Raw genomic sequence first — 17,283 nt, forward strand, 5'->3', positions numbered from 1 at the left:
CTCCCGTCCTCCACACCTAAACGTTTGACCCATTACAGAGTATGGCTGAAATGCCCTTGAGCTGCCCAGCAATTCACATTTCTTTCTTAGGTCCCCCTCCCTCCTCCCCCCCCCCCCCCCACACAAACACACAACCCTTCATCATAGGTACCACTTCGATGTAGGACAAACATAATGATTTCCACTGTGGCTCTGGTCATGTCATACTCACTGCTCACATCCTGTATGCACAGCAGCAATGTGCATACATGAATCATCTATCTCCGACATGGAACTCGGAAAGACCCGGTTGCAGGGGACAGCCAGGCCAATTTAAATATATGGGAAGAGGACTAACAGTAGATGCTTCTTAATGACAGACACAGATAAAAACAAGCATTGGCATAGCCAATAGGTCTCGCCTTTGGGACCTTATAAGTGTTTAGCCATGCAACAGTTGCATAACTAAACACTTATAAGGTCCCAAAAGTGAGACCTATTGGCTAAAGCGGCCGTGCGGCCGCAAAAGTGATCGCGATCAAACATCAAGCGGCCAAGCATGTGCGTGCGCGTCCGCGCACTTGCACTGTAGCTCTAGGCTGGCCTGGTAGCACTTTTTGGAGCCCTCTCAAGCGCATGCGCTGGGTCAGGCGAGACCTAAAAAACATGAAGGCAACTGATGAAGCAGCAGACGAGACCTTTGTTCTGTCCCAGGACAGACATTGATGTCCCCTAAAACGGAATCAAACATCGTCACTCTATAGAGGCAGCAAGAGGATGGAGAACGGGAACCAACCTCACCACCCTGAGCACCCCTTCATCGAAAAAAGAGGCACTCTAGAAGAAAGCAAGGGAGATGGTGACTGGAATGGCCCTGGCAAGACAGGCAGAGGTCACAAATTGGGTCGGGGGAGCATGGACGAGTACACGACCACACTGCAGACCTTGAAATCGTGGAACAGCACCTAGTTGAAGAGGAGACCAGCAGTAGATCAGACCCATCGGCAAACAGAGCTCCATGGATCTCAATCTGAGATCACCCTGGCAGTAACAGCAGTGAGGCTCCCACACAAGGCAACTGTGGCACAAGTTCTTGGAAAATCGACCTAGTTGGAATAAAGACCAGGTGATGCCGAACTGAACAGAGTACCAGACTTCACATCCCATAGGCATGCAAGGGAGCTACAGCCTAGGAGCGGGCAGAATCCACAAGCATGATCGTGCCGGGAAAGGCACGGGGACTTCTACAGGTAGCTTAGATATCAAAGCATGGCGGCCACAGGATGCCCAGTATAGTTCATAGAGCCTCTGCCGAAAATCAATGTGCAACAGCAAGGGCACCAATGGCGTGATGTAAGTATACATTGTGACAAGTTCACTTAACATTTTTGAAGCCACAAATAGCTTTATTTTAGGTGTCTCCTGCCTTAACTTGCCTTTGTTTGCTTCAGTATACGTCAATGGGGAAAATACATTCCCTAGATTTTATTTTAGCAAGTATATACAAGCAAGAATACCTCTTGCATCACGTAGGGTCGAACAGGAAGATACAATCTGATAGTGAATTCCACCAACATGAACAAGAATGGGAAAAACTAGAATAGCAGAGGTCTGCCAAACTTTAATAATGTTCTTACAACACTGCTGCACCAACAGCGAGTGATATCTGGCAATAATTTAAATAAATATTTTGTGTTACAAAAACAGAGACTCCTACCACTACGCCACGATCAGGACCTCGCTGAAAATGCAGCAGGGCACAGCTGCGACATGCAGCAGAGGGAAGCTGGAACTAGGGATCCACCCCAGCTGGCTAAGAAAAAAAAAGAAACTCATGCCAAAACAGAGGTCCAAGGAAGAACAAGTCATATAGAAGCGAAGAAATATGTACATAACGTATACGCTAAAAAAAAAAAGAAAAATAACAGTCTCCATTATAAATCAAGAACATTAGCATATTTGCACGCAGTGCTAGTACAGGCCCCTTAAGTGACTGCTGCCATTCTGCCAGCTCAGAGTCCTACTGCATGGAAATGCAGAACATTTCCAGAGGTGCCGAATCCACTAGTTTGATGCCCAAGAGATGGGAGACACCAGCGCTGTGCACATCTATACATCCAGATATAAACAGACGGATGTTGACCTTGTACAAAATAAACCTAGCACTCCTATCGAATCTTACTTTATTTACCACTTATTAGCGATCTCCGGAACAGACCTTTGATCAAACCACTCGCTGTGTAGAAAGGAGGAGGTCACCCTGTGACTGGGCAGTCAGTTGCCAGGGCCAAAAGGGTTCTGAACAGTGAGGGGACCAAGAAATGGGCCAGACCTGACGTAACTCAGGTAAGCGTTCATGCAGAAGGTATGACCCCAAAACCTCTGAAGCCTCCAGAGGACTAGGAAACAAGTCCAGCCATTGAAACGACAATGACCCAGGGAGTGACCGCTGTTGCAGAGCTGAAGAACACAGCCCATGCTGTGTAAATATGTTAGAAGCAGCAAAAAAGACATACAATACAGCCTCACTAGACAGTGCCATTTTGGGATGAGGTGATCTTCATGCCAGGTAGCGGAGGCGTGTGTGTGGAGCAGGCCAAACCACCACACCCAAACAGTTGCGCACAGGAAGGCCCATGCAGGACTAACGTGCCTCTACTGAGCGTGGAGCCCAAACACCAGGTGCCCAGTCCGGTCTGTGCTGGCACCTACTGTCCCAGTATGTGAAAAGCATGCTTTGTATAAAAAGTGATAACTGCCAAACCAGCTTACCGAGTTATGCAGGCACTATCTGTATTAGAATGCAGAAAAAATACAAGGGTGGTAGCTCAGTTCCCTGGGATATTGCAGAATCTATGTCTAAAGACCAGAGGCATGCGTTTTACTGTATTTTGTTTATTTTGTTCATGAGAAGTACATTATAACGATAGCAAGAGGCGAACCTCAGTTTGCAAGGACTGGGGGAAGGAGGCTATGTACAATTATACCCATTAAGAAAATCCAAGTTCTGAGGTTAACGCCATGATGCCATGGATGTGGTGTGCATTAAGAAAATCCAAGTTCTGAGGTTAACGCCATGATGCCATGGATGTGGTGTGCATTATCATACAGCATCTTCTTTCCAGATCGATGTGGCCACAAGGGCAGGGACCGGTGGCAGGAGCGAGACATACACCAGAGGGAAGCGGTGCAGGGACGTACCAGCGCCGCAGGGGCAGCCTGGCCCTGCACTTTGGTGCTTGAGGAGGTCACATCGCTCAGGAGACAGTGGTTGAATGAGGGGGTTGTGCGGTCGGACGACTGCTGCAAGATTTACCAGAAACGCACTTAAAACTGCAAAATCTCATAAAATTTTTTTTTTATTAAATAATCATCTAACCTCGATCAGAAACGGCTAAACGTAAGGAGTTACACACAGTTACTAAATATAGGTTTAGCAACAGTTACGTAGCAACCGGGGTAGATAGCAAAAAGGTGAACCAGCAGCGCCACAGAAAGGGGACATTAGGCAAACTAATGGATGCTAATTGGGGGGTGGGGGGGGGAAGTGCCCGTGAGCGGAAAGAAACATGGCGCCTAATGTATACCACGGTCAAAGGGCAAGAAACAAACGGACAGAAGGTCATAGTTTCTGGAAGTAAACACTGCGGTCCAATGAGGACAACCTCATAGCACCGACTCGCTCAAGCACACATTTCCAGGCATGCGGAGCAGAACAGGATTAACGCGAGCGCGTTGTTCCTGTGATGGGCAGCCTGTGCATTCCATTTCCAATCACCTGTAAAGGTTGGGTCTGTGTACACACACACACACACAGTGTACCGCTGGGGCCAATGTTTGCATATGAAGCAAATGTTTCTTAATGGAAGCAAGAAAACACGAGGGACGGAAAGTGCCACAGTCCAATGGAAAGAGTAAACATTGCATTCATTGGCAGTTAATTCCGCGTGTCGTTGAACAAAATTAACAAGCAAATCGCTGGGCAGAAAGGTAGGAAAAGCAGGAGCTTCTGAAGGAAATAGAGATACAGGGACTAACGAGGGTAAAGAGAATGTCTCCGTGAGCCTTGTGCTCGGCTGGCGCCTCGGGCATGTTTACTACGGGAACACATGGGAATGCAAAGCCATTAATCAAGCAGGATGGCTCTGTCTCCCTTCACGCCCAGGGAGGAGGGAGATGCGAGCAGAGCATCAAAGGGCTGGGTGAGAAGGGAGAGGGGAATGCAAGGGTCAAAGCGGCGAAAGTGAAAGTAATCGAGCAGAGCATCAAAGGGCTGGGTGAGAAGGGAGGGGGGAATGCAATGAGCAGAGGAGCAGCTGTGCACGTGCATGTGATCGTGCACTCAAGGTTTAGGCCAGCCAAAAGACTGTGGGTAGCACTTTGAAAATCCCACATATAAAATGTCTCTTCGAGCCTTTGGCTCAGCGAGACCTAAAAGAGACCTGTAAACATACTCGCTGCTACCACTGTCGGGCTTCAGCAGCCTGGTAATTCGACAATAGTCACACTCAGTAAGGAGGGTGCAAATGGTATGCCCTTCCAAACCAAAAAATGTCCGCAATCCATTTCAAAGAAATGCCCTCAGTGCAGACGCATGATTATCGTGGGGATCAAAACATCTACAGAACATGCAAGGGTGAACTTAAGGTAGGGGCACCTTGTCTCCAGAGCCATGCACAGGACCTTTCTCGGTCCCAACAGCACGCTTTCCGTAAACTAAGTGAACTATTCTACATCCAAATTACAGCAAACCGTCCACCACAATATAACTAGAATTGCCTTTTAAAGCTAAACCTCTTCACAACCTCCAACAGCTATATTTAAGTCGAAAGAGAGGTGGCTTACGGTTTAAACAAGTTTAAAGAAATGTTTAAATGAAGATTTTGAAACACAATCAGTATTTTAAATAGGTTTACTTTTAATAATAAATACAAAATATAGTTCTTGTTACAAGTATAATAAACACTTGGGGGAAGTGTTATCCGTTTAATGGTGTGTTTGGGATGTCTTGGGCAGGTGCATAGGGCGCAGATGTCTTTAGACTAAAAGTAATACAGTGGAAAAGGCAAACATTTTAGGGATCACAGACAAGAAAGATGGAATACCTACACACAGTAGGTAATGTTGCCTTCTTTACCTCTGCATTTTAATGGCCAAAAGGAATGGCTAATATAGTCAACTGTTATGTGTAATGTTATGTAGATTTGTTGAAAGCAGTATCACCTGGGAGGGTATCCAGGCCCTGAATAGGTGCGAGTCAATACTGAAATCTCACACTATAAAATTAACAATATGAAGCATCTCAGGCTCCTAATTCAATGTGTCAAGAGCACTGAACAAGGCTAGGAAAATTATATACTTATGAATCTGGTCTCTGTCCACAGGGAATGGCTCCACACACAAACAATATTGTGAAAAGATGACAGGTCAAGCAGGTTTGATTCACAGAATCTAGATGCCCAACTTCTGTAACGGGTAACTTCCCTATTACAAGATTGGCCAAAGCCACACAGTTTACACAAGCATGTTAAACAGAAATTAAAAAAGAAGACATGCTGAATTTGCTTGGTTTCAATGTATCTTTCTGGAATCAGAACTGCAACAGTGCAACAGTTAACCTCTCACTTGTTTTAAATTTTGCATGCCAATTTTACCAGTTCATTCCTTTCATCTGCTAAAAGGGCGTTCCTGTCCTCCAGCTTCCGAATGACAGCATTCAGTTCAGCAATCTTTAGCTGAAACCTTCGTTGGTCTCGTTCATCCACATGTTGTTCCTTTTAAAAAAACATAATATATAAAACATAATTTCCTCAACTACGGTGCAACACATATAAAGCAGCATAAACTGACCGAGGACCCCTGCTGATCATGCAATACAATATTCATATACTCACAAAATAAGGAATGAACATTGAGTTATTCACTTAAAAGTCAGCAATTGCTACAAGAACGTTCATATTCTAGCTTCCAGGTCTTTGCTTCGTTGAGCAACACCTTGGTTTCGCTCTTCAAACCTCAAAGTTGAAAGTTGAATTCAATATAGATCATACACTGAGATCAAATAAATCAATCACTAACAAATAGTTTTCCTTTACCCCCAACAGCAAATGCAGGCAATAAAATCAGGTTTTCCCAAACTGCTCTTGCTTAAAGGGAGAGGAATACAAACAGTGGGATTCACAATGCGCGTTGGCAAAGTCAACAGGTCTGGCTTCCATTTTTAGTTAAAACCCAAAGCTACTGAGTTTGTTAATGCCAGTTTTAATAACTGTATGTTGTGGCATATATTTGGATGCACTAATAGTAAGAACAATAGTTACTTACCTGTAATCTGTGGTTCTCCAGTATTGGTGTCTTTCATAGATTTACATGCCTGAATCATTCCCCGTCGTCTGAGTGGGAGTCCCACGGTACATAAAAAAGCAATAATTATGCATATAATAACCAAAAAACCTTGGTAACATGAAACCAGGAAGTAAAGTAGCCTAAGCTACAAGGAAAAAACTTCCACACTTATGACTATCATAGTCATTATGTACAATCCAAACTGCAGCCAATCAGGCGACAACACCCACCAGAATGTTCTCCTCAGAGGCTCAGGCTCTCAGTTTTTCTGGCACACGAGTGAACCAAAGCATAATAGCCTAAAAGCCTCTGAGGGGAGGTGGGCGGGTTGCATGTGAGTCTATGAAAGACACCAATACTGGAGAACCACAGATTACAGGTAAGTAACTATTGTTCTTCTCCAGTACTTAGGGTGTCTTTCATAGATTCACATGCCTGAATCAGAGTAGATAGCAGTACATAACATAATGCTCATAAGACGCTCCTTTTGTACCATAGTAAATACACATCATCAAAATGTATAATCATAGATAAATACCTCTGTGTTCAACATATACAGAACAATTTTAAGAGACAGAACAGTATGCAGTAAGCGTCTTATAGAAAAGAGCATAGTGGAGGAGGGAGAACAGAGGCTCACCTTATTTGAAAAGATTGCGGAGAACAGCTTGTCCCACTGATACATCTGCATCGCTTGAGGCTTCCAAACAGTAGTGCCTGATAAAAGTATGTCTGTTGGACCAGGTTGCCGCTCTACAGATCTGGTGAAGAGGCACACCGGCAAAAAGAGCGGTAGACGAAGAAGTTGCTCTTGTAGAGTGCGCTCTTGGGGTTGCCTGCAATGGTCTTCCCGCTTGATCATGGCATAAGCAAATTGCAGCAGAAATCCAACGAGCTATGGTTGGTTTTGAGACAGAATGTCCTTGGCGCGGTTTACCATATGCCACAAACAGTTGGTCTGATTTGCGTATTGTTGCTGTTCGTTGTAAGTAGAACTTGAGACATCTTTTGATGTCAAGGGAATGCAAAGCCCTTTCCGCAGCTGTGAACGGATTTGGGAAAAATGTCTTTAAAATTATAGGTTCATTAAGATTGAAATCCGCAGGGACTTTTGGCATGAACTTTGGGTTAGTGCACAGCACTACAGATTTCAATGTAAATTGCAGAAAAGGTGGATGAATAGTGAACGCTTGAAGGTCACTAACTCTCCTTGTTGATGTTAGAGCCAATAACAAGGAAACCTTCCAAGAAAGGAACTTTAAGTCCACTTTGTGAAGGGGTGTCGCATTAGTTGTGTAAGCACTACATTAAGGTGCCAAGAAGGAGGTGGAGGTCGAATAGGGGGGGAACATCCGAAACAACCACTTGAAGAATTGTTGAATGACTATTTGAATAAAGAGAGTTAGCACCATCCTGCCGAAACCTTGAAATTGCTGCCAAGAACACCTTTAGAGTAGAATGAGAGAGGCCGGACCTTGCTAAATGAAGAAAGAATGGCAGAATTTGTTCTGTTCTTGCCTGAATAGGGTGGATATTGACAGATTGACACCACATGCAAAACCTCTTCCATTTTAGTTTGTAAGTTTTAATCGTAGTAGGTGCTCGAGCATTAGCCAAAACTTCCTGACAGTCCGCAGAAATATCTAGTGTGCAAATTCAAGGTGTTGAGGAACCATGCCGCTAATCTCAGCGGTGCTGGGTCCGGGTGACAGATTTGTCCGTTCTGGATGGACAGAAGGTTTAGAATTGGTCGAAACTGGATGGGCTCGCACTCCGAGAGGAGGAGAAGTTCCGTAAACCAGTATTGGCGACGCCACCTGGGAGCAATGAGTATCATGCGGCAATGTTGTTTCTTGATCTTGCGCAGAACTCGTGGAACCAACGGAATTGGTGGAAAAGCGTAGGCATATATCTGCGACCAATTCATCGAAAACGCATTTCCGAATGAGTCTTTGTGGGGAACCCAACTTGCAAAGGATGGGCATTTGCGGTTCTGGCTGGTTCCAAACAGGTCTAGATTGTGGTGCTCCCATTGTCGAAAGACTCTGTTTAAGGATGGTTGATGTAGTTCCCACTCGTGGTTTGATGTTGTGAACCTGCTGAGGGAATCTGCCAGAACATTGGTGACTCCTGGGACATGAATGGCTGTGAGGCTGATTTTGTGACGAATCGCCCAGTCCAAAATCTCTTGTGCTGGCTGAGATAGTAGGGCTGACTTTGTCCCGCCTTGTTTGTTCAAGTAATGCATACTTTTCGTATTGTCCGTGTAGGAGAGTAGGGTCTGCTTTCTATGTTCACCCCCACTTTTTGCTTTTGCTTTACTGGTTTACGACTTAGATGTGGCTGTGGGCCTGCTAATCAGACCCACAACCCTGCTGTTCTCTCTCTAAATTAATACTATGTACTTTAGGTGCATAACCCATTTGGATAGGATCACCTTATTGGCCCCTGTACAGTGTACCCTAGGTACCCAGGGCATAGGTGTACCCTAGGCCTACCAGGGGCTGCAGCATGTATTGTGCCACCCCTGGCCTGGCCTTCCATTTTGACACAACTGGCTGATCACTCAGCTGGGGCAAGGTCGTGTAATCACCCCTTGCTTAGGTGTAGTATTCCTATACCTAACTTACATATAGACCCATGTGTACCTATCAGTCACTCCTATGGCAGGCCTTGACAATCCTGGAGGCAGAGTGCTTGGTAACATGTGAGATGGTGCTCTAGCATGAGCTGAGCCTGTCTGCAGCTTTCGGAACCATGTCCTTATAGCTGTTCTATGATATAGCCTACCATATACTCTTAAAGTACCTTATAATCTTAGACGGTTATGGTAACTATGGTTTGGCTTTATCAAAGCATGTCGTGTAAGGTGTCTAACACTCGGGAATAATACCCCCATGCCATTTCTGGGCATGAGGATATTATTCCCCCCTTCTAGAGGGAAAGACATGTTAAAATCATACTTCAACTGTTAGCCTCTGACCAAAGCCTCAGCATCACAAAATGGATGCTGCTGCCACGACACAAGTCTGACCTCCTGCAGCTGGGAGTGATCCCAGCCAGGGAGGCCTGGACAATAGGTTTCCTGCTTGGGGAGGTGCTAGCACCTCCCCAGACAGCCTTTAGTGTATTGGGGCAGGGTGGGCTGAAAGGAATGAGACATGCCTGGGGCACACAAGGTGTCCCTTGCATAGTCCAGTTCAAACCGGCGCTGGGGCACTCCAGCCCCAGCTCTGGCGCGAAACTGGACAAAGGGAAGTGGGTGTAACCACCCCCTCCCAGGTCCCACCCATAAGGCGTGACCTAGCAGGTATCCCAGCCCCCCAGATTAGTATAAGAGTGGGAGTTGGGCCTCAAGAGATTAGATTATCCTGAACCTGCAAAACTGAACAGAAACTCTGGACCTTCGACATTCGACGAAAGAAGAAGACTGAAGAATCTCCCTTGTAGCCAAGGAGTGGCTACCCTGTGCAAACAGGCACCATCAAGTGACTACCCTTTGCTTTGTGAAACGTTCGACGAGGAACCGACTGCAGAGCCCGACCAGAGCCTTGATTTCCAGACTTCTCCGACCCTCATCCACATCTGCAGCAGAGCTGAGATCCGTGGAGGCGACGAGCGACGTGGGACCGGCTACCTGGGAAAAGTGGCTAGTAACTTACAGCGCAGCTTCTGAGGTACCCTCGAAGTTGTGCACCGGGGATTGAGAAGCCCCAACCCCAAGCACCATCTGCACCGAAGACCAGCCCCCCACACTCCACGAGTCCTGCGTGGGGTCCTTCAGCATTTTCCTGCTTGCCGCGTCTGTCCGGTTGATTGCCCGCTGGCTAGTGGCCTTTGTGACGACGCTCCCTGAAATCTTCTGCGCTGGTTTGGCTCCTCCAGACTGGCTCCCGCTTCTCTGCAAAGAAGAAGCACCCCAGACCTTCCTGGTCTGCACCAGAAGCAAGTCCTTTGTTCTTCGTGGGTTCCGCTTGCCAAGGCTTGGTGAGTCCTAGTCCAACTTCGACGCCGCCGACAGCAAGAGCCTTCGTGGGACAGCTCGCCTCCTGGTCCTGGTCGTCCTCGACGCTTCCTGGTCCTCCTGGCTGCAGCGACAAGCTTCACCTTCACCTGCAACCCTTCACGACATCGCCTGGTTCCTTCCTGGTTCCACGTGGTCACTGGCTAGTGACCTTGACTCTGTCCCTTCTGCTTGCAGGTTTCTTCTCTTCTTGATCCCAGCCTTGGGATCCACCGGACACTCTTCACTGACTGCCTGTCAGCATCTTTCTTCAGGCATCCATAGGAGTCGACGACGAAAACGACGCATCTTCACCCCTATGCACCCGCAGCCTGTGGGCTAGGTAACTTGGGTACTCCGGTGCTCATCAGGATAGTGACTATCCTAGTGTCTAGTTTTCAAGTCTCAACTTCCTAGCTACTCCGGAAGTGTCCTAAATCTATCTATTTCTAAACTGTAACATTGCTATTGACTTTTATGCATTACGCGTGAGTGTTTCCACTCTGCACACGAATCCCGTGGGCCTCCCACTTCCTAACTAACGCTAGTGTAGTGTAGCCCCAGCGATTCCCTAGGCCTAGGCCTATTCTATTTCCGTGACAGTGGTTCTTATACCACTTATTTAGTATATGGTTTGCGTGGCCCCTAGGGCCTAACTGTATTACTTACCTGTGTGACTTACTGTATGCATTAATAAGACTGTGTTGTACTTACCTCTAAACTCATAAAGAGTGCTGAGGGTTTGCTTAGAATAAATACACTTTATTTTATATATATATCTGTTGTGGTGTCCTTTCATTTGGTATTCAAGGGATTATATATGGTATCACAGCTGGCTTCACATGCCATTCAGAGTTTAGCCTAAGACTGCTCTTGTCCATGCTACCACTAGGATAGCTGGTCTATAAGGTTGACTTTACAACCAATCACCATAAGGGTATTTGGACTGATATAGGGTGTACACTATAACTAGTGACATCATACATCAGGCCAACTTCTCACATTGGTGAGCAGCGGTTGGGATCTGAGCTTGCTGTTGTAATACCATTGTAATCTTGAGATACTAAATTGAAAGATCACACAGATATTGTCTAGGTACATATAACATAGATTATTATACTTAAGTCCTACTGGACTTTGTAGTTGTAGGTTGAAGGGAATAACACACCCTGACTACAACTACTAGAAAGGTTTAGTAGATACAACTAGTGTAGGTAGGTGCACACACCACACCCTCACTAGATCATGCCTCTGGGAGGAGATCAAGTAGATGCTCTCTCAGGAGGGGCAGGTCTGCAGAAGACCCCCTCTAGGTATGATACCTTAACATTCCAGGAGATGAGACAATTGTGTACCTCCAGAGGAATAAAACAGGGTGCAAACCCTACCCTCCTTCAGTTAAGACAACTCCTAGAGGAGTATGATGCTCAGAGGGCATCTCAGGAAGGTGCCCTAGGCACAGAGGAGGGTCTACCCACCACAGAGGAGTCAGATGGGGCTTCAGATGGGGAGGTAGACAGCCAGAGCCAAGTAAAGAGACTTAGCCAGGCTAACTTAAGTTTACATGGGAGTTTGCATGGGGTCCCCCCATACAGACCCACAAGTAGACATTCACAGAGAAGCAGGAGGGACAGATCCCCTTCAAGGGAATCCATCCACTCCCATGTCTCTAACATCTCTAATGCTTCCTCTCACAGGGGAATGACTTCACCTGAGAGAAAGGAGCATGCAGCCAGAATGAGGGAGGCTAATCTGAGGATTCAGAGGGAAGAACTTGCCCTTGCCAAAGAAAAGCTTGCTCTGGCTAGAGAACAAAAGTTAAGTGGGTTAGAACCCACTGGTGGCAGCAACATTCCTAGAGATAGAGACAGGCACTATGATAATAGAAACCTGAGCAAGATTGTCCCTCCCTACAAGTGTGGGGATGACATCCACAAATGGATAACTGCTTTGGAGAGAGCTTGCAAAGTACAGCAGGTACCCCAAAGTCAGTGGGCAGCTATCTTGTGGCTCTCCTTCTCTGAGAAAGGAAGAGACAAGCTCCTCACAGTTAGTGATGAGGATGCAGATAATTACACTGTCCTGAAGAGTGCTCTGATTGATGGGTTTGGCCTAACCACTGAACAATACAGGTTGCTGTTCAGGGATACCCAGAAGACACAGACTCAGGACTGGACTGACTTTGTAGATTGTGCCACTAAGGATCTGGAAGGCTGGCTAATGGGAAGTAAGGTTAAGGACTATACAGGATTGTATAATTTGATCATGAGAGAGCAAATACTTAACAACTGTCAAAACCAGCTATTGCATCAACACCTGATTGATTCTGATCTGACTTCTCCCCAAGAATTGGGAAAGAAGGCAGATAGATGGGTCAGGACTAGAGTTAAGCAGAAAAACCAGAACCAGGGCGGTGATCAGAAAAAGGCAGACCAGAAGGGTAATGATCAGAAACAAAAAGACCAGAAGTCTTCACCAGGCCCCCAAAAAGCTCAGGGGGAGGGTGGTTCCAAAAAGGATAAGAAGAAAGAAGGCCAAAAGAAACCATGGTGCAACTATTGTAAGTCTACCTCACATTGGTTTAGTGAGTGCACCAAAAAGGATAAGCCCCCAGCCACCATTGCCCCTAAGGCAACTGTACCCCCTAGTTCAGCTGTAAGTGGTGGTTCCCAGCAAAAGGGTGTAGTAGGGTTAACCCTGGGAACTGAGGAGGATTCTGGCCTAGTCAGAATACCTACTCAGGCTGTCCTGATCTGTGATGGGGACTTAGCTTTGTCCTCTACTGTAGGCCCCAGTAACCTGGGCAAGTACAGACAGACACCTTTTATCAACCAAAGAATGGCTCAGGCCTACAGGGACACTGGGGCTAGTGTCACAATGGTGACACCTGCTTTTGTGGACCCTGGACAGATCATACTAGGTGAGAATTACCTAGTGACCAACGCTAGCAATGCCACTACCTCCCATAGTGTGGCTATTGTTAACTTCTCCTGGGGAGGGGTAACTGGCCTCAAGAAAGTTGTTGTTAGTTCAGACCTTCCTGTAGAGTGTTTACTGGGCAATGATCTTGAAACTTCAGTTTGGTCTGAAGTGGAGTATAGGACCCATGCAGAAATGCTGGGGATAGATGCACATGTCCTTGCTGTGACCAGGTCACAGGCCAAAAAGTGCAACACTGAACAAGTGCTGGATCCTGAAACTATGGACCAGTCACAATCCAAGAGAAAGAGCAGTAGGGTTAAGGCTGTGCCTTCCCCCCTGCCTCAGGTGGTGGATCAGCCCTCCCAGGAGGATGATTCTGAGAGCCCTGAAGGAACTGTCCTAGAAGAACTTGAACCTGATCAGGTTGAGTTTCTTGGGACAGGGGGACCTTCAAGGGCAGATCTGAGGCAGGCTCAATTAGACTGCCCCTCTCTTGAACCCCTCAGACAGCTGACTGCTGCTGAGGCTGCAGGGAATGCTCAAGGTACCCATAGAGTGTATTGGGATGAAGGGCTACTGTACTCAGAGGCTAGAGACCCCAAGCCTGGTGCATCCAGGAGGTTGGTCATACCACTGAAGTTCAGAGGCTTCCTTCTAACCTTGGCCCATGATATTCCCCTTGCAGGACATTTAGGCCAGAACAAGACTTGGGACAGGCTTGTCCCTCACTTTCACTGGCCCCATATGTCAGAAGATACTAAGGAGTTTTGTCGCTCCTGTGTCACCTGCCAAGCCAGTGGCAAATCAGGTGGCACCACAAAGGCCCCCCTCATACCACTACCTGTGGTGGGGGTCCCCTTTGAAAGAGTGGGCATAGATATTGTAGGACCAATGGACCCACAAACAGCATCTGGGCACAGATTCATACTGGTGATAATGGACCATGCCACCAGGTACCCAGAAGCAATTCCCCTGAGGACCACAACAGCCCCTGTTGTGGCAAGGGCCCTGCTTGGAGTATTCTCCAGAGTGGGCTTTCCAAAGGAGGTCATTTCTGACAGAGGTGCCAACTTTATGTCAGGATACTTGACTGCAATGTGGAAGGAGTGTGGTGTTAACTATAAGTTCACCACACCCTATCACCCACAGTGCAATGGGCTTGTTGAGAGATTCAACAAGACCCTAAAGGGAATGATAAAAGGATTACCAGACAAGCTTAGGCGAAGATGGGACATCCTTTTACCCTGCCTTCTGTTTGCTTACAGAGAGGTCCCACAAAAGGGGGTTGGCTACAGCCCTTTTGAGCTTTTGTTTGGGCATCCTGTAAGAGGACCCCTGTGTTTGGTGAAGGAAGGATGGGAGAGACCTCTCAGACAACCCAAACTAGACATAGTGGATTATGTACTTGGTCTCCGCTCCAGGATGGCAGAGTATATGAAGAAGGCTTCTAAAAACCTTGAGGCAAGCCAAGAACTCCAAAAAGCTTGGCATGACCAAAAGGCTGTACTGACTGTTTACCAGCCAGGGCAGAAAGTGTGGGTGTTGGAGCCAGTGGCCCCAGCAGCACTCCAAGACAAATGGTCTGGACCCCACACTATTGTTGAGAAAAAGGGAGAAGTCACCTACTTGGTGGACCTTGGGACTCCCAGAAGCCCCCACAGGGTGCTTCATGTCAACCGATTGAAGGCATATGTTGACAGGGCAGACATGGGGCTACTCATGGCTACAGATGAGGGGCAGGAGGAAGAGAGTGACCCTCTCCCAGACCTGTTGACTCAGAACCCTGATGATGGCTCAGTTGATGGTGTGGTCTTTTCTGACAGCCTCACTGTCCATCAGCAACAGGACTGCAGACAAGTTCTGCAGGCCTACAGACATATGTTCTCTCTGACCCCAAGTCAGACAAACTGGTGCACCCATGAGGTGGACACTGGTGACAGTCTGCCTGTGAAGAGTAAAATCTACAGGCAACCTGACCATGTCAGGGACTGCATAAAAGTTGAGGTACAAAAGATGTTGGAGCTGGGAGTCATTGAACCTTCAGAGAGCCCTTGGGCTAGTCCTGTAGTCCTTGTGCCAAAACCTCACACCCAAGATGGTAAGAGAGAGATGAGGTTTTGCGTGGATTACAGAGGTCTCAATGCTGTCACTAGGACAGATGCCCATCCAATACCTAGGGCAGATGAGCTCATTGACAGACTGGCAGCTGCTAAGTTTTTGAGCACATTTGACCTAACAGCAGGCTACTGGCAAATCAGACTAGCTGAGAGTGCAAAGGCCAAAACTGCTTTCTCGACCCCAGGAGGACATTATCAATTTGTGGTAATGCCCTTTGGTTTGAAGAATGCACCTGCCACTTTCCAAAGGCTGGTGAATCAAGTCCTTACTGGGTTGGATGATTATTGTGCAGCTTATCTTGATGATATTGCTGTCTTTAGCTCCACCTGGGAGGATCACCTGGTCCACCTGAGGAATGTTTTAGAGGCCCTGCAAAAGGCAGGCCTCACTATCAAGGCCACTAAGTGCCAGATAGGGCAGAGCAAGGTTGTATACCTGGGCCACCTAGTTGGTGGGGGTCAGGTTCAACCACTGGAGAGCAAGATCCAGACCATAAAGGACTGGGCTCCTCCAACTACCCAGACTCAGGTCAGAGCTTTCTTGGGCCTGTCTGGGTACTACAGAAAGTTTGTTAAGAACTATGGGTCCATAGTGACACCACTTAATGACTTGACCTCCAAGAAGATGCCAAAGAAAGTTCAGTGGACAGCAAGCTGTCAAAAAGCATTTGATGACCTGAAGCAGGCCATGTGCAGTGCACCTATTCTGAAAAGTCCAGACTACTCCAAAGAGTTCATTGTCCAGACAGATGCTTCTGAGTTAGGTGTGGGAGCTGTTCTTTCACAACTGAATGTAGATGGTCAAGACCAGCCCATTGCTTTTATAAGTTGAAGGCTGACCCCTAGAGAGAAACGTTGGTCAGCTATTGAGAGGGAGGCCTTTGCTGTGGTTTGGGCCCTGAAGAAGCTGAGGCCATACTTGTTTGGCACTCAATTCAAGATTCAGACAGACCATAAGCCCCTCTTGTGGCTAAATCAGATGAAGGGTGAAAATCCCAAACTTCTTAGGTGGTCCATTTCCCTACAGGGGATGGACTTCACAGTGGAACATAGACCTGGGACTGACCATGCCAATGCAGATGGACTCTCCAGATATTTCCACTTAGAACATGAAGACTCAACTGGTCAAGGTTAGTTTAATGTCCCTAAGTTTGGGGGGGGGGTTGTGTAGGAGAGTAGGGTCTGCTTTCTATGTTCACCCCCACTTTTTGCTTTTGCTTTACTGGTTTACGACTTAGATGTGGCTGTGGGCCTGCTAATCAGACCCACAGCCCTGCTGTTCTCTCTCTAAATTAATACTATGTACTTTAGGTGCATAACCCATTTGGATAGGATCACCTTATTGGCCCCTGTACAGTGTACCCTAGGTACCCAGGGCATAGGTGTACCCTAGGCCTACCAGGGGCTGCAGCATGTATTGTGCCACCCCTGGCCTGGCCTTCCATTTTGACACAACTGGCTGATCACTCAGCTGGGGCAAGGTCGTGTAATCACCCCTTGCTTAGGTGTAGTATTCCTATACCTAACTTACATATAGACCCATGTGTACCTATCAGTCACTCCTATGGCAGGCCTTGACAATCCTGGAGGCAGAGTGCTTGGTAACATGTGAGATGGTGCTCTAGCATGAGCTGAGCCTGTCTGCAGCTTTCGGAACCATGTCCTTATAGCTGTTCTATGATATAGCCTACCATATACTCTTAAAGTACCTTATAATCTTAGACGGTTATGGTAACTATGGTTTGGCTTTATCAAAGCATGTCGTGTAAGGTGTCTAACACTCGGGAATAATACCCCCATGCCATTTCTGGGCATGAGGATATTATTCCCCCCTTCTAGAGGGAAAGACATGTTAAAATCATACTTCAACTGTTAGCCTCTGACCAAAGCCTCAGCATCACAAAATGGATGCTGCTG

General features: G+C 47.0%; 1 protein-coding gene across 1 annotated transcript in view; it reads right to left on the reverse strand.

Annotated features, from left to right (window-relative positions):
* JAKMIP1 (janus kinase and microtubule interacting protein 1) overlaps positions 1–17,283 on the reverse strand; it is a 1,879,738-nt gene that overhangs the window by 944,035 nt on the left and 918,420 nt on the right. Inside the window, 1 exon segment of the mRNA XM_085642441.1 lies at positions 5,634–5,753. Within this exon segment, the coding sequence (XP_085498567.1) occupies positions 5,634–5,753 (120 nt within the window).

The sequence above is a fragment of the Triturus cristatus genome, chromosome 2_2 (genome assembly GCF_964204655.1).
Source record: "Triturus cristatus chromosome 2_2, aTriCri1.1, whole genome shotgun sequence".
In the NCBI taxonomy this organism is placed as follows: Eukaryota; Metazoa; Chordata; class Amphibia; order Caudata; family Salamandridae; genus Triturus; species Triturus cristatus.